This window comes from Sturnus vulgaris, chromosome 1 (assembly GCF_052056855.1).
Source record: "Sturnus vulgaris isolate bStuVul1 chromosome 1, bStuVul1.hap1, whole genome shotgun sequence".
Classification (NCBI taxonomy): domain Eukaryota; kingdom Metazoa; phylum Chordata; class Aves; order Passeriformes; family Sturnidae; genus Sturnus; species Sturnus vulgaris.
The window spans coordinates 80525913-80553546 of NC_142243.1; the positions used below are offsets into that span (position 1 = coordinate 80525913).

At 37.3% G+C, this 27634-nt stretch overlaps 1 protein-coding gene and 1 pseudogene across 8 annotated transcripts in view; one reads left to right on the top strand and one right to left on the bottom strand.

Annotated features, from left to right (window-relative positions):
* The window catches only part of CDH12 (cadherin 12), a 534486-nt gene that overhangs the window by 494296 nt on the left and 12556 nt on the right, over positions 1-27634 (top strand). For all 8 annotated transcript variants that reach the window (XM_088170601.1, XM_088170597.1, XM_088170617.1 and 5 more), the window contains 2 exons: positions 1472-1725; positions 23041-23177. In XM_088170601.1, the coding sequence (XP_088026727.1) occupies positions 1472-1725; positions 23041-23177 (391 nt within the window). The remainder of the gene's footprint in view (positions 1-1471; positions 1726-23040; positions 23178-27634) is intronic.
* Positions 5148-6225, bottom strand: LOC148225323 (uncharacterized; annotated as a pseudogene).

Genomic DNA, 27634 nt, shown 5'->3' on the forward strand with positions numbered 1-27634 from the left:
AAAACAAAAACAAAACAAAACAAAACAAAACAAACAAACAAAAAACAAAAACAAAAACAAAACAAAAAAAAAAAAAAAAAAAAACAAAAAAAACCAAAACCAAAACAAAACAAAAAAAACCTACAAAAACAAAACCTGAGCATCTAGTCTACTAAAATTATGATGTCTTTCATAAGCATTTATAATCATTATGGTAGCTGTTCAGCTAATGCAAGTCAAGGTAACTCGATTTTAATGGAGCTATTTCAATTTACACCTGTTTACACCTATTTCAATTTACATCTGGCCAGTTACGTCCTGTTGTGATAAGGACTGAAAACTGAACAATTTAAATCTGTCCGGTTGTGACAACTGACTGAAAACATTGGGGAAAATAAACAAAACAACAACATAAAATCAGACGTTGAAATATTCTTGTTCATATACATGTAAACCTCTTCTTTTTTTCCAGGCAGCATATTCTTTCCTGTAAGCAAATTACCACCTTAACAATTATAGGCAGAAACCACTAGGTGCCAGTGTTACCCAGACAACAGGAAAAGGCTTTGTTAGAAACCTTAAAAACAACATGAAAGCCAATGCAGATAAATCCTTTAAATGAAAATAAAGCTTCTGCATCTTTTCAGCTAAATAAGACTGCATTAAGGGTTTTGAGATGATTGCTTTTCTAGAAGTAAAGGCACTAAATTGAAATGCGTTGACAGAAACTCACATCAAAACAACCTGATTGCAGGATACATTCCATCAGAACCTCACATAAGTACACAAAAGCTGCTGTGTCATCTTCAAGACCTTTTGAACTACACCTAGGATCATAAGGCAGAGCCAAAGTCGGCATTTCACAAAGTAAATGCAGCTCAAACATATGGCATGGTTAGCAGTTCACTGCTAAGATTGACATTTTACAGGAAAAGCTTGTTTCAGATCAAGTTAGAATTCACATTCCAAGTCATACCTGAAGTTTGGTTTGACTCATTGGTACATATCAGAGTTTTCATTTGGACTCGTCTTCATCACTGTCATGGTCTTCTGAAAGCTTTTCCTGCTAAAAAAAAAAAAAAGGGAAATCTTCTATTTAAGGAGCTGGATCAGCCAAAGACAGCTGATTGCCAGTGCATGGGAGTTGCAAATGCAAATCTCTGACTAACCTGCACTCAGCTCATTTGCAAGAGATGAATCGCACTCATTTAACTTCAGACATCTACAGTGTAACTGTTTACATTCATGCCAGTCATCCTGATCTTTTTGATGTAGAGAAGCAGTAATTTCCTGACTATGATTCATCTGGCCTATTTCAAAAACCACCTTAGCATAAGATGAACTGCAAAACAAACCTAAATGATTGATTAGCTCAGGAGATGAGTTTTACACTTAAGGCGTATTAAGTTTTGTCAGATTGATCCAAGCAAAGTTATTTAGCAATGCCTAATTTTTAGACAAATCTAATATTTTGCTTTTGCTTTTTCCACAGCCATTAGACTTTGAAACGAAGAAGGCATACACCTTTAAGGTGGAGGCCTCTAATCTCCATCTTGACCATCGATTTCACTCAGTGGGTCCATTCAAAGATACTGCCACTGTGAAGATAAATGTGTTGGACATGGATGAACCTCCAGTGTTCAGCAAGCCCATGTACACGATGGAAGTCTATGAGGATACACCCGTGGGGACCATTATAGGGGCAGTAACAGCACAAGACCTTGATGCTGGCAGCAGCTCAGTTAGGTAAGAGAGCTTTTAGTCCTTCAATAACTCTGTGACAACTCCAAGTGCTTCTGGCAGCTGGATGCACTGGCAAAGAACTTAGTATGAAGATATAAAGTATACCAAGTCTGTCACTGTAATAGATAACTGATGGCCTGAAAAAATATTGGGAGGAGATGCTAGTTTGTGTGAATTATCTGGAAAAGTACATTGAGTGCTCACAGCTTCTTATCATGCTGGTCATGTAAGTTACTACACACTGCCATGACTTCAGAGATGATGTGTTAAGACTAAGGAACTCCATGGTGTCTGGATGTCACAACCCACTAGTAAAGGACATGATATTTGCTATAAATTCTCCTCCAGGCTGAACAAAGACACATGCCAGGGAACTCTCAGGCTTTTATTGTACAATCACCATAGCTCTGACTCATAAGCCCTTAAATTCTTACAATATACTGCCACAAGAGTGATAACCCTTAATTTTGTAAGCTACACTTCAATAAGTTCTCAACTTCTACAACAAACCCCTCAAAACATGCTGGCTCACAAACCACACCACACCTCCAGAGAGAGTGAGAGGGGCCAATCTGTGACTTTTATAGTTAACCTGGTGCACACCTCTTACATAAAGTAGATTTTTCACACAGTTTTGTTAGCACATACACAGCCAGCACTTCTCCAGGGAATAAGTTGGCAGGTGGAAGCTGAAAATTAGTCTCAAGGTGGAGCAGGAAGTTGGCTGAGAACAGCCCAGCCCCACCTCTGCAGGATCCTTTCCTTTGATCACACCTTTCCTGTAGCAATGCTCAGAAAGTTTGAGACAACGTGCTTTGTCTGGTCCTCTAGACTGGGTCTTCCACAAAAAATATCTCCAAAAGTGAGAAAGAAGGTTTTACATGCTGCGTCTGTTTGAGCTAGACCTCAGTGTGTGACACAACTGCTCCTTTCACAAGAACCACTTACTCCCTACATCTGGCAAAGAACAAATGATCTGATAAATAATTAGCACATGTGTCTTGGCTGAGGCTGTGGGGACAAGATTGCTGACCAATATGGTTGTGCTCAGCACAAGGAAACCCCTGCCAGGCAAGCCTCTCATTTATTGCTATACCTTATTTTCAAGAGATAAAAAGGAGCAGGCATCTGGTGTACAAATGTAATACATTGATTTTGACAACCTATTTACAGCCACATTAGAAAGATTAAAGTGAACCAGAGTCATGTACTGAGAAGGGAGCTCCTTAAAGCTTAGACATGGTCTAAGACATAGGAAGCTGTTAACACATAATTCCAGTACCAATTTGTGCTGGGCCTGACTTCAGAAAACATTTTTATCTCCAGATTTTCATAAGAAATATTGAAGACATAATGCATGTCATCAATCTTTAAATATTAATGCTTATCAAATAGGACTATGACACAACAGGAAAATGACATTAATGTCTACCAAGTGCATACAAATTCATTCATATTTAATTACAAATTCAATTTGGACTTTTTTAATCCATGTTTATTAATTATGTGTATTTTGGCTCAATACTTATATTCTCAAAATATACAGTAAACATGCTAGTTGTAATCATATGCAAAAATTTAACATACAACAGTGACTGTTTATCTCTTGTCAAATCACTGTTATTTTTTGCTTAAAACTATTACTACTGTTGTTTGTTTCACTTTTTCTAATAGAATCTTCATTTTTTAAAAAATATAGATATTTATTTATTCATGAGTCTGATACATTCCTTCTCTAACAAAGGATCAAAACCATTACTAACAAAGACTGAAGTCGGAATCCTTTTCCCTGGTGCTAGCCTATGAAAATAATCCCAGTGAAGTCAATATTCTGTTGAAAAACATACAAACCATACTCTATTGCAACCACACAGAAAGCCTTTAATCACATTGCTGAGCAGTTTTTTATATGATTGTGGAATCATTTGGATATATTAACAGTCTTCAGTGAGAGGTTTTGTTTTTTTTTTTTTATTTCAAAAACACTCCTAGGAGACTCAAGTGCTTTTTACTGATTATGTATTTGCAACTACACGAGAAAAATAATTGTCTCTCGATGGTTTATCCACATAATGTGTTCACTGGAATATTGAATCCTAAGCCATTTTATAATGTCCATGTTTACGTTTTTTAACCCTGAAATCACTACTTGAAAGTCCAAATGCCCATCTACAGCTAATGCCCCTACATTTTAGTCTCTCTGCTATTCTTGCTGACGCCTTGCCCCAACAAACTGCCTAAGTCCTCCCAGGGTCACATTTATGAGTTGATTCAGCTGGTTCATGCCCACAGAAAAGCATGAGCTATGTCCCAGAATGTTCTGGTGTTCTTCAGTGGCATGACTTTTGGGCATGTGTGCATCTACATGACTTATGTTCACAGTCCTATTTTCCACCTGTGCAGCGATGTCCTGCCCCAGTACCGCAGCCCAGATAGGTTTGCCCCTGTGTTGCCAGTTAGTCTTCTTCCATTGCTGCAGCCACCACCGTAGGACATTAGCCACCATCCAAGAGTCCGTGCAGAGATAGAATACAGCAATATCTAGGGTTAGTTGTATGGCTTTCACTTCTGAAAATAGGCTTGACTCTTCTTTTTCTTCAGCAGTGGTTGTGTAGGACTCCACACAGCAGCTTTCCACCTCCAATGGTTTCCTACCATGGAGAAAGATCCATCAGAAAATAGGGCATGGCCTCTTTTGCTTTGGGATAACTTGTTATATGATGGGACTTCTTGGGCAATTTGAGCCACCTTCCTCCATATGACTATTGTACAAGGAGTATCCTCTGGATCTTTAGGAACTATCTTGGGGTGATTTTATGGTGATTCTTTATCTTGTAATTGTCTGCTTATGCCCAGAAACAGCTGCTTTCTTTTTTGGTTTGTTTTGGGTTTTTTTTCCCCTTGCTTCCCTGGCTTTTTTCTCTTTTTTTCTTTTGACACCTTTTGTTTTTTCCAGCCCATTTGGGGAGCTGGTGAGAAGAGGCCACCCCAAACTCACGACCTCAAAGAAACTGAATTAGCATGAGCAAGGACACTAAAACCTACCAGCTTCTCCTACTCTAAGGAAGAGTCTAACATTAGAAAGATTCCCATCTATTCTGCCTGAGCAGCTACACTAACTCCTGTTCCTTCCCTTCCCTGAGACAAAGAAGGGCAGCCTCCATCTTTGCTTCACACCTATGCTGTCTGGTAGGAGGTCAGGGTTAAGTTTTTGAAATTTCAATATCTAGCATTTATCCAATCTTTTTCTGGCCTTGTGGGCACCCTTTTGGGCTTTTTAAATTTGTTAATAAACAGTTGGGATTTTTTTTCACTTTCATCCACTAGGATTCATTTTTCTCATTGGCAAACAGGGTTATCAAAACCGTTCTCTTTAGAGGAAATGTTCATTCCAGGACATTTTCTCCTGAAATTTGTCCCTAAACCTAGACAAGGACATTATCACTTTTTACTTTACTATAGACCATTTCCAGGACTTCTTATTCTCTCATTACTGGATACCTTTGTCTGCTGTGATCCATTTTCCTGGGAAATTCACAAGATCTTCCTTAAATAGATATCGTGCCCTCATACTTCAGAGAAGACATCTCCAGAGACTGCAAATTGCTCCTTCTTTTCCAATTCTTCCTTCAATTTCCCCATCTCTAGCAAGGGATGTTAGCGGTTGTGGCTTCATGACCTTCCAATTGTTAACTGTCAGCCCTGTTATCCCAGCATCACCTGGCTGGCACCTGTAGTCTTTCCACATGTCTCAAAGTTCTGATGAGGTCAAGGAATGTGTTAACTTCAGGTTCCTGTTTGATTTGTCCCACTCGTTCAAATTTCTTTGTTGAAGGACCAGCTTTTTCATCTGACCTCTCCTCTCCTGATTGTTCTCCTTCTCCTCCTCCTTCTTCCTCTTTCTCCATTTCTTATCAATAATATGGATCTGTAGCTTGCTTTATCCATTATGTTGTTTCCACTACCGGTACAAGTACTGTACTTGCAGTGGTTTGAGTCCCTGTCTCAGCCCTAGTGTTCTCAAATGCAGTTTGGGTTCCTACCTCAATTACCGTCCTCTGCAAGGACTGAACAGTGGCTTGGCAGGCACAGGTCAGGCCCCAGCACAGGGCAAGAAGCTGCTGGCTTTCTCTGGGGTGGGCAAGGCACCCTTCCATCATTGATGGGTCAGTTTGCCAGTGTTGGTCACATGTTCAGGTGTAAAGTCGCAGGTAACTGGAGGTCATAACCATCCTAGGAACCTGCCCAAATCCTACCACACACCCTGCCAGCCAGGAAATGGATGCCTCAGGGCAGATTTCAATAGTTCCATACTTGAAGTTTGTTTTCTCTTACACAGGAAGACATCAGATCCCACAAATCCCATAGTGCGCCAACAGTGTTCATTAATACTATTAACAGTATTAAGCAGCTTAAATAAGGATCAGCAACGACCATGGGAGCCTGCATTATAAACCCATTCACATCAATCTTGGGTAGGGAGAGTGAAATGCATTTCCTCATCATCCACAGAAGATAGCTCCCCCCGCATAACAAGGCTGCAGTGTCAGGGCAAAGCACAGAGCTGTTGTTCGTGCTAACATGCTCCCTGCAAACTCAGCAAAACAAAGAGATAAGGAGTGCAGCTGACAAACCTCATGTCCCACAAAGGAGCTTGCTACTCGATAACTGCTATTACTATAGCATGCAAGATAGACAGACAGATAGATAGGTAGATAGATAGAAAGAAAGAAAGATAGATAGATAGATAGATAGATAGATAGATAGATAGATAGATAGATAGATAGATAGAACTGCCTTTGTTTCACTCCCTGGGTACTAAAAAGGACTGTGGTGGGTTGACCTTGGAGACATGCCACATGCCCACCAAGCCACTCTATCACTCCCCAGCTGGATGGGGGAGAGAAAATATGGCAGAAAATGCTTGATAAGGCAGTTTACTAAAGGAAAAAATGAAACTTTGTACATGCATAAGAAAAGAGAAAACAAACAAAAAAAAGTTTATTCTCTACTTCCCATCAGCAAGGGATGTTCAGCCACTTCCCAGGAAGCAGGGCTTCAACACACATAGTGGTTTTTCTGGAAGACAAACCCTGTCAATGGCAAATGCCACCCCCCCTTCCTCCTCCTTTCCTTAGCTTTTCTGTCTGGGTTGATATATGGCATGATTTATCCTTTCTGTTAATTTAATTGGAATAGTTGTGTTCCCCCTCAGGATCTTGGGAAATGTTGGAGACACGGAGTTGATGCTGTACCAGAGCTGTTCAACAGTAGCCAAAACGCTGATGTGTTATCAACATCTTTCTATTTACCAATGCACAGCACTGCACTGTGAAGCTTGTTATTGGAAAATGAATTCCATCTCAGCCAGACCCAATACACCAATGTATAAGTATTCAATATTCCATAAGTTTTATATCCTCTAAAACAAACAAACAAACAAACAAACAAAGCAAGACCATAAGTTAGAAAAGTGTAAATTAGTTTGAAAGCATTAAATGTGTTTACAAATTCTTATTGTATCTTAACCAATCATGCCCTGTTAGCTGTTTAAAATCTAGATTATCTCATAGAGCTAAAGAATGACTTCATCAATTTCATCATATTGCAAAGGAGTCCAAGCAACTTCTGAGTAAATATGCCCCCAAAACAAATGGGGAAAAGCAAGTCATACTCTTTGAAGACACAGCCTATACAAATACAATAAAAACTGGGATAAAATCTGCACTGTATGCAACAGAAGTCAAAACTCCAGAGAGCAAGGCAAGACAAGCTAGAACAGCTCACATGAAAAGAAACAGTATTTCTTCCAGCAATTAAATTAATGTTATCAGACAAAAATTTTACGTCTGGTATGTTAGGTACATCAGGAAGGGGAAGATAATGACTAAGGATGAAAACCGGATTCAGCTGTTAAAGAAAAATATTTTGCTGGAGGACATTGAAAATGGCTAGAGTTATATTATTTTTCTCTTTTCTTCTGTTACTGGTATCAAATTTTTAGACAAGTCAGAAGCCTAAAAAAGTTTGTTTTGTAGGAGGGTATTTGCTAGAGATTCTGGAGTGAAAGGGCACAGAGCATACATTCAGTATTGAACAGGAAATTAAGCACAAGGAGAAAAAGAGCCGTAGGTATTCAACACCTGCAAGGGTGACTGGCTTTGCAGCTGTTTTGGAACATTACCCCAGTGCACCTAATTATCAAACTGTGTTAAATCTTGAGTTTATGTGTCTCAGGTGATCAATTTTGTCTATTCCCATTTTATTCATAGTGCTTCAAGAAATGCTCAGCATACACGTTAAGGTGAAGTCCTATGTACTTTTTGGCCATTAAAAATCCCAAAGCACTTGCAAAAACAGTTCTAATCTCATTTTCTTATCAGACTCCTCTAGTTTATTACAGTTTGAAGATGACTGGGAGGGAAAAAAAAAAAAGCTGTTGCGCTGTAATGTGTTATAATGTCTGTAATTTGTAACTATGCAAGTTTTTGGTAAAGATCCTTGTACTTCTGGAACAAGGGGTTTTAGGACTTCCTAAAAATCACTGTTTTATGTGTCCATACAGCATGAATGTCATAGACAAAGCTGTTTAAAAAAAAAGGAAGCAGAAATGGAGGGCAAGACAGTTATCGGCAGTACCTCCTAGTGAGCTCTGTCTAACAGTGTGTGAGAAGTTCAACAACTTTGCACTGACATGTCTGAAGTTGTCAGATTTCTATGGAGATGATCTTCTGGCATAAAGTATAAAAGGATTATTGTCCCTGATGTGAATCTCAGATGACTTTAATTAAAAATTAGTTTCTTATTCTGTGCCAAAATACTGTCTTTCAAGTCTTTGCTTGACTCAGGAGTTTTGCCTTATGAACCAAAGGAGCCACTCAAAAGCAGGAAAGCTTATTTTACACTTGCATTTTCTTGACCAAGTTCAGAGTCATGAAACTGATTTTAAAATAAAACGCCATGTGTACTATCCATAGGTCAGTCCTGTTCTCAGTATCTTGGGGATAAGACTGTATTCCCTGCATATGGTTCCAAAGGAAAAGCCTTATTTTTCTTTCTGAACTACTTTACAGTGATCCATACACTTTTAAGAATAGGTTCTGTTTTCCCAGAAAAATACTTTGTCATGTTAAGATTAAGAAAATAAAAATTTCTTCCTAAATCATAGAACACCATATCTTAATGTACAAGCAGCAACAAGATAAAGTATGTAAGAGTTTGACTTTTCAGTCCCATAATTCTTCCAACTTTTTGTGTCTATATTTTTTGAATTTAGTTATTCTTCAAAAAGAAAAGTCCCATCCTATGACACTAAAATGTATATTAGAGTTGCATACATATATAGAAAATCTGGGTCATCTTGTTCTAGCAACTCAAGCATCTTCATTTAATAACAGATTAGGTGACAGCTATTTTTCTCTGTATGGTATGCTGAAGAGACACAAGTCAGTTTTGTACAAATAAGAGATGTTGAGACTTATTAATTTTGGTTCCTTTTCAGCTGCTCCGGTGGTTTTGCACACTTCTAACCCTGTTGCTTCCCGTTGATTTCTGTTGCAATTTTACCTATACTCCATCCTTTGCATTTTATGAAATATCTATCATTTTTAAAACCTCTATTCCATAAGAGGATTCTATTCTATAAGTTCTAATTTATTCAAATCATCTAATTCAAATTCTTACAGAACTACTTCTCAGTTTCTACTGCAGATGCCTTGGCATCATTTTCTGCCCTCCTACCAGGCCACTGTTTTCTTATATCTCTTATGTTCTGTCTAATGGTAGTCTCCTATTCCACAGTCTTTCTTTCTCCCATAGCTGGTTTCTGTATTTTTCTGCTGAACCATCTCCCATTAGCTTCATCGGTCTCCTGCTCTACCCTCTTGTTTTCTTCTGCCGAGGACAGACACTTTTTTTTATCTCAGTGTCTTGATGTTTTTGTTTCACTTTGTTCTAGCTACTTTCTCTTCTTTTGAAAACTATGGAAACTGGGCTTCCCTCCAACATTTTCTCTGAATCCCAGGGTGCATATTTGGCAGACACATCTGCTCTTTCCTCACCATCCTCTCCTTTCCATTCTCATTTGGCTCAGTGAGCACCAAGCTACCATATACTCAAGAAGATCCCCATCTACATACCTTTCAGCAATGCTGGACATGATACAGGGCAATGGACTCTTGCTTCCATCTCCCACTTCTCCCCACTTTCTGACTCTTCCTCTGTTCTCTGTTTTCTAGTTCCTAAACTTCATCTTCATGACCACAAGCAATCACATCCTCTACTCCACCACCCTTTTCCTGTAAGTTTTTCCCCTATGGTCCCATATACTGCTCCCTCGTTCTCTAGGTTTGACTGACCTGTCTTCCTCCTCAGCAACTGGGTGGTTTTAAGAAACTGAACAGAAAAGTGACTTCCCTTCAAACAGAAGGCAGAAAAATCTTTCTCTTCTGTGTATAAATTGTCCATCAAAAGGAGTTTTTTTTCTAGCAGCAGTTTCTACATTGCTTTTTCCATAAAACAAGGTGTGAATAATAAATTGTTGTGGCAATCCCCTTCATGGTAGTTTAAATTACTACATTTTATTTTACACTTGCAATGGATTAGATGCATGCAGACAGTTATCACAGCTCAGCTGGTAAGTGGCTCAGTTGTATCAGTTCAGGGTCTGTGGTACCTTGATTTGGTGATCAGCTTGGAGCTACTACAAGAAGAAACTACAAAAAAGGTGTGAATTTGACTTGACCTTAATCGTAAATCTATATACTTAAGGCTGAAGAAATCACACATGATCAGTGGGGAAGGTAAATGTAGTCACTCATTAGCCCTCTGTGATGCTGCAGCAGGGTCACTGGAAGCAGATGGAGTCGTGCGTTAAAAGTCCTTCCTTGCAATTTTGGGACACATGCAGACTGACATTTTGATCTGTGTGGGTTTTCTCGAGGCTGGCAGGAACATGGAGCAAAGGTAAGTACTTTCTGGCACAAGTCAGAAAGACTGTGCAAGTGAAAAATCAGGCCTTCCCAAATAAAAGACTGGTGAGATTAATTTGACACATATGAATTTTCCTAGATCAACTCCTGGATGCACTTGAAGTGTAAAATATTATTTCCTAAGTCCAGCAAGTTAAAAGCAACTGAAAACAAAGTCTAAAACTGAGAGAGGCGAGTAACCTTTATTTACAGTCAGTAATTCATCAACTTACTGAAGCTTGTGAAAAACAGCAAGTGATCTTCCATTGGCATATGCAGTCATATTATGCTATAAAATGTCAGTCAAGAGATTGAACTGAAATAGATGTGTAGTCCCAAGAAGTTTATGGACTACAGCTCTCAGTGAATGGCCTGTTTGTGAAGGAAATGGATGCTGAAAATCAAGAAGTATGCATTCAGGCAAAGAACAACCTGGCAAGGAAAGCTTTTAAATTAATTGAGAACAGCAAAGTAGCCAAAGTGAGGGGAAAGGAACAATGTGATCATAATAGTTCATAATAGTTTCTGGTTTATTTCACTGCACATGTACCACCTGGTGATGTGATTTTTACAAAGCCAGCTCTCATCCCTGAGGCACAAACTGTAATTCTACCTCAAATAATAGTCTTCCTGATTTTACATCAAGAACTGTTATTCCAAATTTCTTCAGGAATGGTTTTCTCAAGGATTCTAGAAAGAAATTGTGAGATTAAAACAGAGCTTTAATGGCTACAGCTGTTATCACATCACCTCAATTGGTGAACCTCTCAGGGCTTGACAGAGAATTAAGAGGGCTCAGGACTTAAAACTATGTCTAAGAAAAACCTATGTGCTGCAGGGAAGTGTGTTAGTTGGTAATCTGCACTTTGGTACACCAAGTCGACCCTGAAGCTATCTCACTAGTATAGAATAATAAATAAGCTTCCCAATATTTTTCAATTAAGGGCTTTCATTCCTTTCCACAAAGATAACTACCATTGCAACCTAGTCAGATTCCAAGTCCTTTCCTTCTGAATTTGTCCTTTAGGTCTGATTGCAACCATTCTTTTCTGTGCTAAAATACTCAAGTTTATTATCATGATTAAATAGTTATTGCATACAAAGTTTCTTATGTATTCTACACTTTGTTCGTTTTTTGTTTTCAGGCTTTTAAATAAAGTTTAAACAACTGGGTTTTTGAGAGTTTTACACTTTTTGAGATATCTGTGTTTGGAAGTTTCAGTCATATTCTGATTCCAGATGCCAACAGATCTCAGATATTTCTACTGTTACTGTGTCCTAATTCTGGGCTTCTCAGTACAGGAAAGACATGAACATTCCTGAGGTAGTCCAGCAAAGGGCCTTGGAGATGATTAAGGAACTGGAGTATTCTTTCTATGAGGAAAGCCTGAGAGAGTTGGGAATGCTCAGTCCAGGGAAGAGAAGCCTCAACAGGGTCTTAAGAGTTATAAATACACTCAGTGCACATAGGAGCACCTGAAGGGAGGGTGAAAAGAGGATGGAGACAGCTTCCTCTCAGTCTTGTCCAGGGGCAGGACAAGAGGCAGTGGGCACAAACTGAAACACAGGTTTCCTCTGAATATCAGGAGCAGGAAACACTTCTTGCTGTGAGGTTGACCAAGCACTGGCACAGATTGCCCAGTGAGGTGGGGGACTATATCTCTGTGGAGATATTAAAAAAAAACATTTGAAGTTGGTCCTGGATGAGTGGCTCTAGGTGTCCCTGCTTAAACAGAGGATTTGAACCAGATGACGTCTAGAGGTCTCTGCCAATCTCCACCCTTTTCTAATTCTGTGGCATCTGTCTTTAATAAGCTGGAACAGAATCTGTGGAAAATAAAGGCAGGGAATCATCTATGATAGCTAAAAAGACTGCTGTCAACATTCATTGAAATCGTAAATATACAGACCTATAACAACAGATTACTTTAGAAAATAAATCTGAAAATAGTGTAAAGGAAACACAACACAGAAATTCAGCTCAGATAGGAGGAGAGAGGAACCAATTTTAGAAATTAGTGATGGGACCTGAGGTTGCTTAGGCCAGACCATTAGCATGTAAATGGGAGCAAGAAGATGCTTATCTAGCAACTTTTGCCTGGTGCCCTCATGAAATTCATAAAACCTTTGAAAAGGTGACTTCATACTTATACTGACCTCTGCAGATTCTGCATTCCTTGATACATCATAGGCTTGGGGAGGAGAAATGAAAGAGGAAAATGCAGCAGCTCTGCAGCATCGGAGCTGTTCTGCATAATCTCTTATTTTATAAGCACTTCACCAAACCAGCTTCAAAGCAGCACAAAGAAGCCTCCAATTCTTGAATTCACTGTTTCCCCTTGTAAATCCAGCTGACAATCCAAGTGAGTCCCAAATGATGATCTAAGCAAGCAATAAATCTTTTAATGTGTGCTGCAGTTTTCTCTAGAGTCAGCATAGTTATTTTATTTGCTTTTCCTTTGATTGTCTCAGCATCAGCATTTTGCTTCAGCTTTTTAAATGGATAAAATATATATTTGTTCAGATTTTTGTTCTAAAAGATATAGAACAGACCTAATATTTACATATTTACATGATGCAAAAGAAAACAATCAAAGATTATTTCTATTGGATATATGCCAGTAAGCTAGCTCTCATTTATAGTATTTATGATATTTAAAGCCTTAGAACTTTATCAGGAGACAAAGCATTCCAGGCCAGGCATGGGAACAGCGGCCTAGGAAGCACCTTTGTCTTATCTTTTGGGGTTTATGTCAGATGCACCCAACTGCAAAATAAATTTTAAACTTCTTCTGAGGCTGACTATATGAAGAAGTCGTATCATTTGCTTTCCCCATCCCAGCTTTCTTTAGAGTTGAGGCATCCATTCAGGTTTACTTGCTCCATCTTTCTGTACTCACTCTTCCCATTAGTAGAGACACTCATACACTCCAGGCACTGCTCCCAGCATGCTCTTTCCCCACCTAAAACCATCAAAACAAGATCCTTTCTCTTCTTCACCAAGCGTGAGATGTGCCCTCTAGTGCCTGGATGCCTTGGAGAATGCAGGTGGTGGTTTCTCCCTACTATGGGCTGGATGAAAGGGGAAATAACAGACCATGGGCAGCAGGGCAAAGGGTAAATGTACACCTTTCAAAATCAGAGTGAAATGGTGTTCATAGCCTATAATGTATGGTGCTGGTGTAGAAAGTGCTCTACTGTGCTTTCCCACCATGGCAGGATTGACTGCTAAGCTGGGAGTGAGGGTGTTAAATCCAACATGCCTTCTACTGCTACTCACAGTCCAAAACCTGAGACTTAATTAAACTGCAGCACAAAGTTTCCCACTGCCTGGCTGTCTTGCAGTTCTGCCTGCTCAATGAAGCAGGAAAAATGATGTTGAGACTGAATAAAAACAATGCATTTTCCAAATGACAACAGCCTTTGATAAGATAGTCAGCTAGTAATGAGAAATATAGAGCAGACAGTGGAGCTGACTGGACGGTCAGATAAGCAAATTAACAAAACCTTTAAAGGCAGAGGGAAGAAAAATCACAGGAACTTGTAGACAGGCAGAATTGGCAATTTGGAAGGGCTGATAGCTGAGCTGCAGCACATTTTAATTCCTATATTATCTAGCATGTTTTACTAAAATTCCTATGTAAGATTTATAAGGCTTATGAAAAGTTTAACAGCTTCCCTCGCTTGACTCTGACCCATCATTAGTTTGGCTGTCTGCAGCCACTGCTGTCCTGTCAATTAATTTGGCATAATGGTTGATCTTCTCCAGGAAGCAAAGTATAATTTATTTGCACTGATACACTACTCATTCCAGACCAAATAAGTACTGACTGCTAATATCACTAAACCTTCAACCTCCTGATTAAAATCGCTAAAGTAGGGAGCCACATATGAAGGACTGTGAACCCCTCAAGTAGTATGCCAAAGACTCAAACTATTTTTTTTCTTGTGTTACATGAAAGACATTAAAATGATAGGCATGGAACAATGACAAGGAGCATTCATACTTTCTCCCAAAGTGTAGCAATCCCTTTGTCCTTGTCTTAAGCATCACCACTGATGGGCAGTATAGACCACACTCATTGTGGGAAGGCTGAAGTACAGCCCACAGGATAACAGGCCGAGAAATTACAATGCTGAACTCCTTTGGAAGAGAGGGTACAGAGACAGTAACTTTTTTGGGCTTCTGCCAAAATAATCCCAGAATTCTCTGCTTTTTAAGCCAAAATATTTTAACCAATGTAAAACTATCCTTCCTAAAAGACTAAATACATTACCTCATCAGGATCTTCAAAAGCATTCAGCCTGGACTATCACAAAAACTTTACCTCAGTGTTTTGTGTGTTTGAAAATCTCTGCAAAATAATGTAGGAATATGGCTTTTTGTGTGAAATGCTGAAACAAAAATCATAGTTAAACTGTCAGAAATATCTTAGTATGTCGGTAAACTTGGGAGAGTATTTTTTTAGGTGTATCAAGTGTGGTGCAGTATAAAGATAATTCTACCACTTCTATGACATCTCTAATTTTTGATACCTTAGAACAAAGCAATGTCTCTAAAAACTTTCAACGTATGATCCCCTCGTTGGTTGTGTGTTATGATATGACAGTAAAGGCACTTAGAGGAAGTTAGACCAACTACATTGGCTGTTCATTTTTGGTTGCATTTTATTATGCCAACTTAGCATCACACTTGAGGTGGTTTTTGAGATCAGTTCTGCAAGTACAACTGAGCAATGACCCATTGGTGATGCTGGTTAGGTCACAAAGCAGCTGAAACCAAACATTTTTACAAACTCTCCTTTTTCATTTGAAAAGGAAATTACATTTGAGAGAGCTACAGGATAATGCTGATTCAAAGCAGGAGGAGAGGTCAGGATAGGAGATTATGCTGCTGAAACAGAAGCAGAAGCCCTTTAGTGACTGTGTCTGCCTGGGCACTTTAGAGAGATGTCACGTTAAGATTTTATGGCAATAGTTAGTAGTGAATGGCAGTGCTGACTCCTTTTCACACTTCAGATAGAACAGGATTTTCTCCATTGAGGGTTTTTTGTTTGTTTGTTTGTTATTGTTTATCCTCCATTTCTAGTATTCCCCGAAAAAAAAAAAACAAAAACAAAAAAACAAAAACAATGTTCTTGAGACAATTATGTATTGCTATGGGTAGGGTTCTTCTGGGATCTACTTGGTATCCATGAGATTACTGAAGGGATATGACCTGACAGCAGAGCAGTCCAAGTTTCCTTTCCTTTGCTTTGACCTCTAACACCTCAGCAGCGTTCTGAAGATATTCAGCAAAGGTACAGAAAATTTCTGCTGCCATTAAGGGAGATGTCTTAATAAATTATTTAAAACATATAAACAAAAAAAATGCCCCACAACCTTGTGGATCTAGCATCTGCTATGTAAAAACATCCTTTTTTTGGTTAACGACAGGCAAATTTTACAACAAAACTTCAAATGTTATTTTGCTGTTATTAGTGTTAGATTTTTCTAATAGCTCTTGGTATGAATATATCAGATGGTGGGTTTATGTGAAAATAGGTAAGGTTGATTGCTTTTACTTCCTTCAAGAAGAATATCACACTATTAAACCCAGGGTATTAAAACTGGGAGTTCTGCACAGGAGAAGGTACTTTTATTTTTTAAAATATCTAATATTTCACATATATAATAATGTGTATGGACCTCACAATAGCTGCTGGGTTATATGGCATAAAGGACATTTAAAAATTATTGCAATTGCATTAGCACAAGACAACACGAATTATATGCAAAACCTGCCTGCTATTGTTGAGCAAGTAGTACATGACGCTTTATTTCATATTACCATGCTGAACAGAGGAGAAAAATATTCTTTAGCATTTCTGCTCCTATAATACTGTGTGAAACAGCATTTTCAAGTTAATAGAAAACCACAAGAAACAGAGTCAAGGGTAATCTTTAAGTTAGAAGGAGTATATAATAATATATTAATATATTAATATGTTAATATATTAATATATTAATAATATTATTAATAATATATTATTACTATATTAATATATTATTAATATAATACTGCTTCAAGTGCTGTACCCTGAGAAAGACTGAAAATTTAAGTCTTATTCAGTTGTAAATACTCAGATGACTGTGTTATTTATATGATTTTTGTTAAACTTATTTATATCTGTTTGAACTCAATGACTTCTTTAGGCATGCATGGGCTACAGAGACAAGCAGAAATCTGTCCTTGTTGAGAAATATTTGAGCAACTTGCCAAAGCAGACAAATGCCTGGCAGACTGTGCTGACGAATTCTTGCAGCTGATGAGTCCTGTGCCCTTGTGGTGCAGCAGCTCACACAGAACATCTGACTCCTCCTTTGTTCCATAGGTGGCTGAGACTCTGAGAGTAGATACCCAGGTATTTTGTACCTTTTTTTTTTGGCCATATAAAGATCTGCTAAGCAACTGGAAAAGCTTATGCTGGATTATTTGATTCAATATTTTTACACTGGGGACTCATTTCAAAAATTCTTGACTTTAGCAAAATCGTGGAAATCACTCCTCTGTGTTAACTGGAATGGAAGATACTCCCAGTTATCAGCAGAAGAGTTTAGCACTTACCTTTGAGAAGTGCAATAAGGTTCTGACTAAGAGTTTCTCATATGTAAATAGGGTGATAAGGTTTGTTTGAGTATTACACAACAATAACTCAGTGAATGGATTTAGAGTTGCAGGAAGGAACTTTTAGTGGCAGGATGAGATTTTGGAAGACACGTAGCTTGTATGCTTCAACACATTTCAGCCTCTAACTTTTTAATTTCTTTCAGGCTTGACTTGAAGTCTGAATTTCTTGTTTCTCATTGGAGAAGTGATTTTTCTGTTTTCCTGTGTTTTAATAACGGCAATCTTAAAAAGACCCGAAAACCATTGTTATGTTTTAAAATATTTGTAACTGCACTTTATGATGGATATGATTGGTATGGCTATACTGTTTTCTATTTATCAGAGCTTATGATTACAGAGACTATAAGGATTATCATTCCACCTTTCTAGAAATTTCTGTTGCTGTTCAGTCTCTGTTACATTACCTAGCTTTCTTTTTTTCAGTACCAAGTGACAGCACTTCTGTCATTCCTCTGTGTGCAGCATAATGTACATCACTGACAGAAAGATTTTGCTACAGCACATAAATTTTCCCTTCTGAGTTTTATCCCTTCACTTCTCTGTGTTGAAAAAATTCTACACTCCCCGTTTTGCTATTGAAGCTCTTCAGTTATCTGTAGGCTGTTATCCTGTCTCTCTTTTTTCATCTCTTATCCAAGCAAAGCATATGTTAGTTTTTTTTAATCTTTACTTATAACTTGGAAATTCCTAGACCCAAGACAGTTTTTCTTGCTTTTCTGTAAGCTTCCTCTATTATTTTTATCTTTATCTATTGACATAATGCCCAGGACAAAATTGTGTTGTAGAAGTGTCATATTTTCAACATCCAGTTATATGCAGAGGTCTAACAATTTTAACCCACAGCACATGATTATTCTACTAATGAAAATTTCTTTGGGCTTTCAGATAGTCTCATCACACCTAGAATCTCATTCGTATTCTGCCAGTCCCTTACCCCTTTTTCCATTCCTGCTTTAATGCTTCTTTCATCTATTTAATTATATATGTATTGAAATTACAAAAAAATCCTAACTGATCACAATACCCAACTGAATTCTCTTAGCTGTCATTTATATACCCAATGTTTTTTGGGCTACTGCTTATTATTTCTGATATGATGGGTGGTATTTATATATCCCAAGTTGTCATGGACCCTGAATTTCATTTAGTTGCAGTTTAATATTTAAATAAAACTTAAAGTGAATGCAGATTAAACAATTTAAGGTAATATACTCAAATAGTGATCTATCACATTACAGATAATTGTTATTTCATTATTTATTTTTCTTTGCAATATTTCTCTTTAAAAAATTGCACTGTTCTAAGTCACTAGGTACTAGAGTAAGCGATATGCTTTACATCAGCAAAATGTGAGTTGAAACAAATGAAAGTATTTTTATAAAGCTCCTCTATCACCTGGTTATTTTTCCCTCTCAACCAAAATAAAAAAAATCAATAGGATTTTTTGAGGAAATGTCTCTTGTGCACAAAGGCTCAATGATCAGAACCCATTAAACCTCAAATGCCTAATTTTGGTTGTGCTGATCTTATATTGCCATTACCTTTTTTGTCTTGCACCTTATCAATTGTCTGTGTTTTAGCATTCGTTAAAGTCAATCCTTGAGTTTTATCTCTTTAGTATTTAGCCTTAATTCTCCTATGTAGTTTTAAAGCAGTTTTCCTCTATAACATACACACTTTTAAGTGTCTTACCTTGCTCATTTCCTGGCTTAAATTACATGATCATAACATCAAGAACAAGCATTTCCCATGATAGGCAGGAGAAATATTCCCCTCCCTGTAATTTTTAAGGCCAAAAATTACATCCCAAGTCCTAAGCTTCACAGCCTCCTTAGCACCCTGCCACCTCCCGTCCCTTCCGAGCGCGCTGTCACACGGGTTTCTCCAGCAGCACAGGACAGCTGTCCAACTCTTTTATTCATGGCACAACAGTCTGAAGCCACTGCAGTTGTCTGCTCCATGGCTCAGCTCCTGTTACTCTGACAAGGACGACCTGCTGTCGCTCACGTGTGCAATAGCACTCCATCAAGCACTGCCACCTCCTGTGCTGCAGCAGGAGCCAGCTCAGCCTCTGCTGCTGTCCTGCTCTCTTTGCATGGAGATGAGCTCTCTTCCATGGCACTGCTCTGGGAGAGCTCCTGCGGGACACACAGCCTTGCTGTCCAGCCAGAGTGAGTGTCCATAGTTCTTTGAGCTCCTAAGAAGTCAGTGTGGATTATGGATGAGTCTTACAAGCTTGAATCTTATAATTTTACAAACTGAATATTTCCATTCAGTTTCTTCTATCCTACATTATATCCAAATGAAGCTATTCTTGAGAAAACCCAGACAGTGTTAGCAAAGATATATCCTTTCACACATTTCCTGCCTTCAAAAATATAACCTGGAATACACTTCTCTGCTGGAAAGAATATTCAGGGAGACATATAAGTCAAAATGTATTCCCTGACAGTGAATATGGACAATATCAATGTCTAGTACTGAGCTGCCAGGCAGGCCTGTTCAGGAGCTTCTGAAAAATAATCCTGCTTTGTCCTATCTCAACAAGTAAGTTCTCCCTAACTTTTCAAGGAAGGAAATGCCTCCTAGGATTAGTGCACTTATCCATGGTCTGTCTTGCAGGCACTCTGAGCAGTCAAATAAACCACCCTCAGTTGCTTCAAACTGCTAGACCATGACTGGAAGATCTAGACAGCTGTCCTAATACCAGTATTTCAAGAGTGCTCCTCTGTGTATCCCAATCTCACAAGAAATGTCAGGCTTTATGTCCCAGATATTTGGGTTTGTCTTGGGAAATTTACTGATTTTTTCTGGTTGGAGACATTTTTCCCATTTCTTCTCTTCTTCAAATAATTTCTTCCATGTTAAGGACAGAGCTCAGACTATGCAGGTGGCCTTAGAAAAAGATTAGCTGTTGGTCTCCTATTTATAAAAAAATTGCACACTGAGCATTGGTGTGTGAAAGAGTGATGTCTGCCTATAAAAGGAAACAATATTTTCTTAGGGCTTTTGCCAAAAGTGACCTCCCCTTGGGGAGTACCAAAAAAATTTCATTTCAAGACAGATAGATGGGGTCTCATTCACTATTTTCTTAAGCTTTATAGACTTACAGATGTACCTGGGAGCAGTTCTGTGTCCAGAAGTTCTGTCTGTAAGAGGATTTTCTGCTAGGTATGTTTTCTTGGGTACTATACATGGAGAGCCAATGAAAGGAGGAAGAATGGATGTTTGTTTGCAGCTTTTCCTATAAATTGATCTGGTTTAGACAATACATCTCAAATAATTCTGCCTATACCTCTCCCTTCTATACTCTAATTGAATATGTAGATTCTTAAAATGAGAGGAGCTGAAACAACATGCCTAATTTAAGATTATGTGCAGCACATGGATAGAGAAGGAAGGGATATCTCTAAAGATTAGGTAAAATTAAAATAAATTAAGAAAAGTACTAACAGTGCTAATGGTGATGACATAATAGTTTTCACACTGTTAACACAATGAAGGTGAACACAATGAAATTGGAAGAACTGCTACAGTTCTGCTTTTGTCAATTTATTCAATTCCCATTTTCATGGAAGCCACAAGGAATTCTGCCATTAGTACCAGCAAGAGTAGTGCTGGTCTTGCAGTGTTTACTGTGGACTTTAATCCTGTTGATGCTTATGTTTCAGAATAGGCATACTGAGCCTGTGCATGAAGCTAATCACCTGTGTGAAGGCTTCCAGACAGACTATCAGATTCTGGTCCTACAAATATTCGTGTTTGAACTTCAAACACAACAGTGTTCATATTTAATATGTTTTCTGTACTTTCAAAGCCTCCTGGTGAAGGAGGCCATCCTCTACACAGTGCTTTGAATTAAGGCCTGTACTTTTTCCCTGGCTCATACTGAGATGTGCAGGGTACTCAGGCAAAGTTAATCTTCCTAAGGGGAAATAAAAGCCAAGTTACTTTCTCATGCTTTGAACTCATTTATTTGTGTGTTGCTGTGTATTTAATTTTGGAAGAAATTATAATTAATTAAACATGCAAAGCCTAACAGAGTAATTTTGCTGCTCCTGAGAGAGTATCTTAGGGGAATGATATTTCTAATAAATGGTTTATATATTTTTCATAATTTTAAAGTCAAGCAAATTTGGAACAAAGAGATTGAAATTACAAATATGGCTAGATAATAATATTGTATTCAAGAAAATGTGCCTGTTCAACTATGTAAAAGGATACATGTGCCTTTAGCAAATAATTTCTGAGACTTCAATTAAAGCTGTAAACTGGTAATGATGCCTGTCAATTGATGAAATAACTTTTTCATCTACAGATAGGATTTTTTTGTGATTTTGATTGAACAAAATGTCCCCAAACGAGCACATCATCTTATTTGTTCCTTTTCTTTACTCTTCAGGTCTTCCAGAGCTATTGGCATTCTTAGTACCAAGTAGAAATATTTTATTTGTGAATATGACATATACTCCTTTCTACCATTGCTTCCTCCTACAGAAGTAAACAAAGACAGTGCTTATCATTCCATTCCCTCTAAATTAAATACATAAATAACTCTAATTAGAGATTGAAAAAGCAATCTTTATTCTTATTCTCATTGGTTTGAATAAAATGAGGTGTCATAGGAGTGGCTCTCTAGGCTTTATAATCTCCTGAATATACTTGTTGTTGAATGGTATTTTGTTCTTATTGCCTACTGCTCACAAATGGCTTTCTCAATTTCATCCCACCTAGTTTTTGAGAAACACTATCAAGGTATGAAGAGACTAACAATGAAAAGGAAATTAGTAGCTGGCGGCAATTGAATCAGAAAAAATATTAATCTGTTATGACTACAAATAGTAGCATCAAACGTGAAAATAGACTTTCAAATTAATTAGCATTTAAGGGAAATGGGTTTGGATAGTTATCACATTGCTTTTAAGCAGCTATATTTACAGGTACATCTGTGCTTTCTATTCCTCGCTAGAGAAAAAAAAAGAAACAAATAGACATTTCTAGTTTTCAAATTGTTCTATGTTCCTACTTCTTGACAACTAAAGGTTCAGGAAATCAAAACAAAACAAAACAAAACAACATAAAACAATGGTATTTTACTGTTCCTCACAGGTCCAGCGAAAGGTACATATTCTTCACAAAGGCAAAGTTCTGTTTATTGATCCTATATATGTGTGGCAATAAGCATACTCTTCTCCATCTCCCTTGTTGTTATCTTGCCAAAATCCTTTCGGACACCTCTTTGTGAGGTGCAACCCACTGCAGCTACAAATGGATGTAAAGAGACCAGATCTGGCACACTCCTCATCACCATCCATACCTCAAGCCTTATTTCACATACCTTTTCTCTTTTTTCCCTCTAAGCCTGTATAGTGCTTCCAAAGTGGCTGGTATAAGTCATCAGGGTCACAGAACATGTACATCAACTTCTTGAGACTTCAAGGTTTTCAAATAATCTGAACACCAGGAGGACTAAACCTTTTATTATATCTCATTTCCCCTTGAGCATTCCAACTTGGCAAAAAAAGAAATAAACAAATCATTCTTTATTGTCTTCTTCCTGCAAGGATGGTAATAACTGCAAAGAGAAAAATATAACTTCAGGCAGCTACACTGCTGCTATGATAAATGAGTAATCTTTGCACATTTGCATCTACTTTCTTTAATATTTTTCACATACAGATACTTCATGGATTGGAAGAATGATGTGGACAGCTACTTTACAATAGACGCTACTGAAGGAACCATTGCTACTAATGAATTACTGGACAGAGAAAGCACAGCACAATACAATTTCTCTATAATTGCAAGTAAAGTTAGTAAGTATGACACAAACTAAATTAATATGCTAATATGGTGTTTTTCTCAGAATGTAATGCTCAGGTATAAATATAATGTGAAGAGTGCTTGAATTGCCAAGAGTTTATTTAAGAAGGTTCAATGAATATCATTTCCCCAGACTCGTGAGGACAATTATGATGTTCAAACAGCCTTGTTTAGTAAGTTTTTGCTGGCAGACCTGATGTAACCACAATTCCCTTAGAAGCTAAAAAAAAGTTTTGTCAGCATGTTGAGCATGAGGATCTGTATGAGTGATTTCCAGTTCTGATTTCTGATTTTGTAAGTCACTTCATATGAAATTAAATTAGTCAAATAACAGATCTGTCAATGTGCTGTTTGAAGGCAGAAAAAATGTAAAGGGTCATTTGATACTTAGATAAAAAGTACACTAAATTTAAGTCAAGATCTAATGCCTTAAAAGAACTAATCTGTGTACTGCATCACTCCTCTTGTCTCTTCTCGCTGCCCAAAATTTTGTGCCTAACCCCTCCTGTGTGATTTGTGGTGGGATAATTTCATTTCTTGTCTTTGAGTTTTCTGCATAACCTTTTTTCATTAGAAATCCCTTCCTCATATATCATATACCTGCAACATTTTTCATTGCCATCCATGTGTGTGGCATTTTTCGTTCATGGTCTTGTCAAACTGTAACTTTCATAGGTGTATCTCACATTTTGAATACAAGTTTTCTGGTCACTTAGCAGTTGTGCAAAGGCCACAGAATTCTTTTTGTTGACATCAACAGGCTATAGAAGAAGGTCTTGCTGTATTTCTTATTCATTCTATGTTGTTTATGTGTCATAAAAGGCAAGTTTCTGTAGTAAAGAACATGTTTCCCTCAATGTATTTCTTGGCTGAGTCTTTGAAAGTTAATACATCCTAACAGGAACAGGGAGATTTGGGAAGCAGAGATGATATATATTATTTCAGATTAAAAAATCAAATTCTCAGTTGTAGTTATCTCAAAAAGAACCATGGGGTCACTCCTGGGAACCTGAAAATATAAAAAGAACACCAGTCAAATGAATACTTGAATTTTATCCATAGATTGAAAAAGACATGCAATAACAGAGAAGCCTAAACTGTCAGAAGTGGTTGAGTCTATGGAGATACAAGTGCAGTATATATTCACATAAAATCCAGCAGAACTGTAATTTGTTTCCAGAGAAACTGAAAGGCAGGCAGATGCAGAAAGAAGGCCTCATCATGGTCTATATTTCAGTAAAGCTTAACTATTTAGACTTAGTAGTGGGCAAAGGACATTTGAGATTTGTAATTTTCTTTTCCTTCAGTAAGGAAACAGTTTTAGTAAAATTGATTTAAATATTTTTATTATTCCCAAGAGTAATTAAAGATGTATAAAACCCGGAAATTTATTTGTCCATGGGCAGATATATATATAACAGTATGATATTTAGGCAGAGCTGTAGCAAATAATATATCTTTTGAAATCCCCATTTTTTTCAATTGCTATGTTAAGAATCTGCACCTAAAGCATATCTGTGCTTCATTTCAGCATATCCCAAAATATTTATACATTGACCATTATCTATAAAGGTAATAACAATTGCTATATCTCTACTATGCTAGTAACTGGCAAAATTTGGGAGGATTTGAGGTATAGTAACTGTCAAAACATTATGTGCAAGTGTCTGACTAAAAGTGTAGAAATAAAGGAGGAGGATTGAGAGATGACACACTGCACAAAAGGAAAAAAATAATGGTTAGAGAGAAAAACAAAATTGAAAAGGATTGAGGGGAAATTGCTATATTTGAAGAACTATTGATAGGAAAAATTGCTGTCCAGTGCTGACATAGAAACTGAAACTGTCAGCCTTTATCACAGACAAAACAGAGAAGTGCCTTGATATGTGCATGACTATGTAAAAAAGTGGCCCAGTATTGAAATTAGCTGCATAAACCATCTTCAGAAAGGAACAGGCAGTATTGTTATCGAAGTATTTTCATTTCCGCATGACCTTATCGCTCTAGAAGGACATACATATATATATTATCTCCTTATGAAATAAGAATAAATAAGTAGACTTATAACTAGCAGCAATCAGATTATGTTATTAAAAAACTTTATTGCTAATTTTTTTTTTTCTTATTGTGAGAGAATAGCAACAACACCTCCCACACTTTTTAGGTACATCCTAATGATCACTCTGTAAATGACCTTTTCTTGAATTGTCCCTGAATGGAGATGTTTTTAAGCAGGAGGTGGATGATTGTTCTGCAGACATGCTGATGATGAGACAGATATGAAGGCAGCTGAATGCAGAACACGCCTAAACCATTCATAGAAATAAAGTCCAGTTTTTATATAAAACAAAGTGCATGACCAGGTGGGGGATATTTCAGATTCACATTGTTTTTCCCCATTTCAGTTTTCAATTCCTCTGTAATTCTTTTCATTACCTGACTACATTTCATTGTAGCTTGTTGTTTTATTTTTTAATTCTTAGGATAAATCAACACTCTAGTAGCCTGAATGGTTGCTGTTTCTGAACATTTTTGGTGCCACAGAGCCTATCCAAACTAATAAATTAAACATGGCTCTCATTCATTTCAAGCACAAAGGCCATCTGACATGAAGTAGCTTATTTCTTTGCCTTCTTATCTTCCAGAGTCACCACATGTGAATCAATCCTTTAAGAGTAGTCCCTGCCCTTACTAATTCCCAGCACATGCACGTGAATTATCCACAAGACCACTGGTTGCTCCAGGTCAAAACTGTACCAAGAGTGCCATAAGAGCATAGTGGCATAAAAGAATCACGGCTGAGTGTTCAAAATTCCTATATATGCTGCCTAATTACCTAGCGTGGAAGTGGTTTTCTCCACTTTACAAAGGAGAAGATAGATAAAATGCATAAGAGCTTACTTCTGCTTTCCTGTCCTGAAGGCATAATTTAACAGTAAAAATAAAGTAATAAATCCTTCCTGTCCAAACCATCTTTCCAACTCACCTATGCCTAGGCCAGAATTTTGAGAATATTAAAGAAACCTCACCTTAAATCTCAAGATGGAGTTGATCTTCTCCTGCATACCATAACTGAAACTGAGCAATCAGCAGTTCTTCTCAATAGCCATTATCTATTTTCTCAGATACCTTGGATTTTCACAAGTCCATTATTCAAAGAATGTTGCATGTTTTCTATTGCTGTAATAGCTTTGAACCCTTAAGATGTTGACAAATTATGGTAATCAAGAAAAATAAGGAATTTTCACTGTCTTACAGACAGGAAAAAACAAGGGAAGATGAAGTCAACTATTTAATTAAGTTGATAAAATAAATTAATAAAGCTAATTAACTTTCCTATGTTTTCCAGGCAGAATTGAAAAATGAAATCAGTTCCTTAATTTCTAGGCTCATGATTTAACCATTTTGTCTTCTCATCTGTGTAATCTGGGTTTAAAAGGCATAAGCAGAAGCTTTTAGTGACTCACTCGCTAATACCAGCATGTACATCACTAATGTGTTCACAGGGTTCATAAAGACTTGATTTTGAGAGAAACAACAACCAAAAACTAGACAAAATTGAGGTCAAATCTGTAAACTAGTATTTTAAATGCAATTCTTTATGCTGGTTCACATCAAGTATTACAGGTCTTTGGTATTATATATAAATTCAAAGCTGTACACAATCTTCTTGCAGTCATCATTTATATAGACAAGTAGCTAAAGTGATGTCAGTGCGAACCAGAAAGAAAATCATATAAACAAAATAAAAAACTGAAATAAGTTCATCTTAGGCTCTGGTAATTCTGTTTACTTTCATATCTGACTTTTCCAGACCATTTATGCAAGGCAAAATTCTAGTTTGCGGAACAAAAGATTTTTGGCCTCTAATATATCTTTCAAAGAACACAGAGAATAAATCAGATACATCAGTGAGAAATAAATGCGAGAAGTATACTCCTTTTCATGTATCTTTCCAGAGCATGCTCTTCTATTGTGATTTAGAGGGAGAAAAAATGTCAAATCCTTTAGGTAATTTTAAAAATATAGGTCACATACAACCTGAACAGTTGGAAAAAAATCAGAAAAAAGTCATTTAGACAAGCAACTTCACAAAAATATGACCTAAAAGACTTTTTAAAGAAACTGACATGTCTAACACAAATTATCAAAATCATCTGATAGTTCCATGCATACATTTTGAATACATTCACTGTTTTATTGGAAAGGCATTGTGAACATATTCCTAAAAGGAAATTAAATTCTATGCCTGTATATTGGTGGTGATTCATTAATCTCTAATCTATTTGAGAAAGGTCTCCTGAACCCCTGTTTCTCAGTGTTGTACCTTAAAATGAAGGTACACACACAAATACATCTAAAGCAAAACCTGAGTTACTCCATGTGAGTTGATGTGTCCTTTTCAGTGAGTACTGCTAGGAGGGGAGTTTTAGGTCAGATTGTTTCTCCC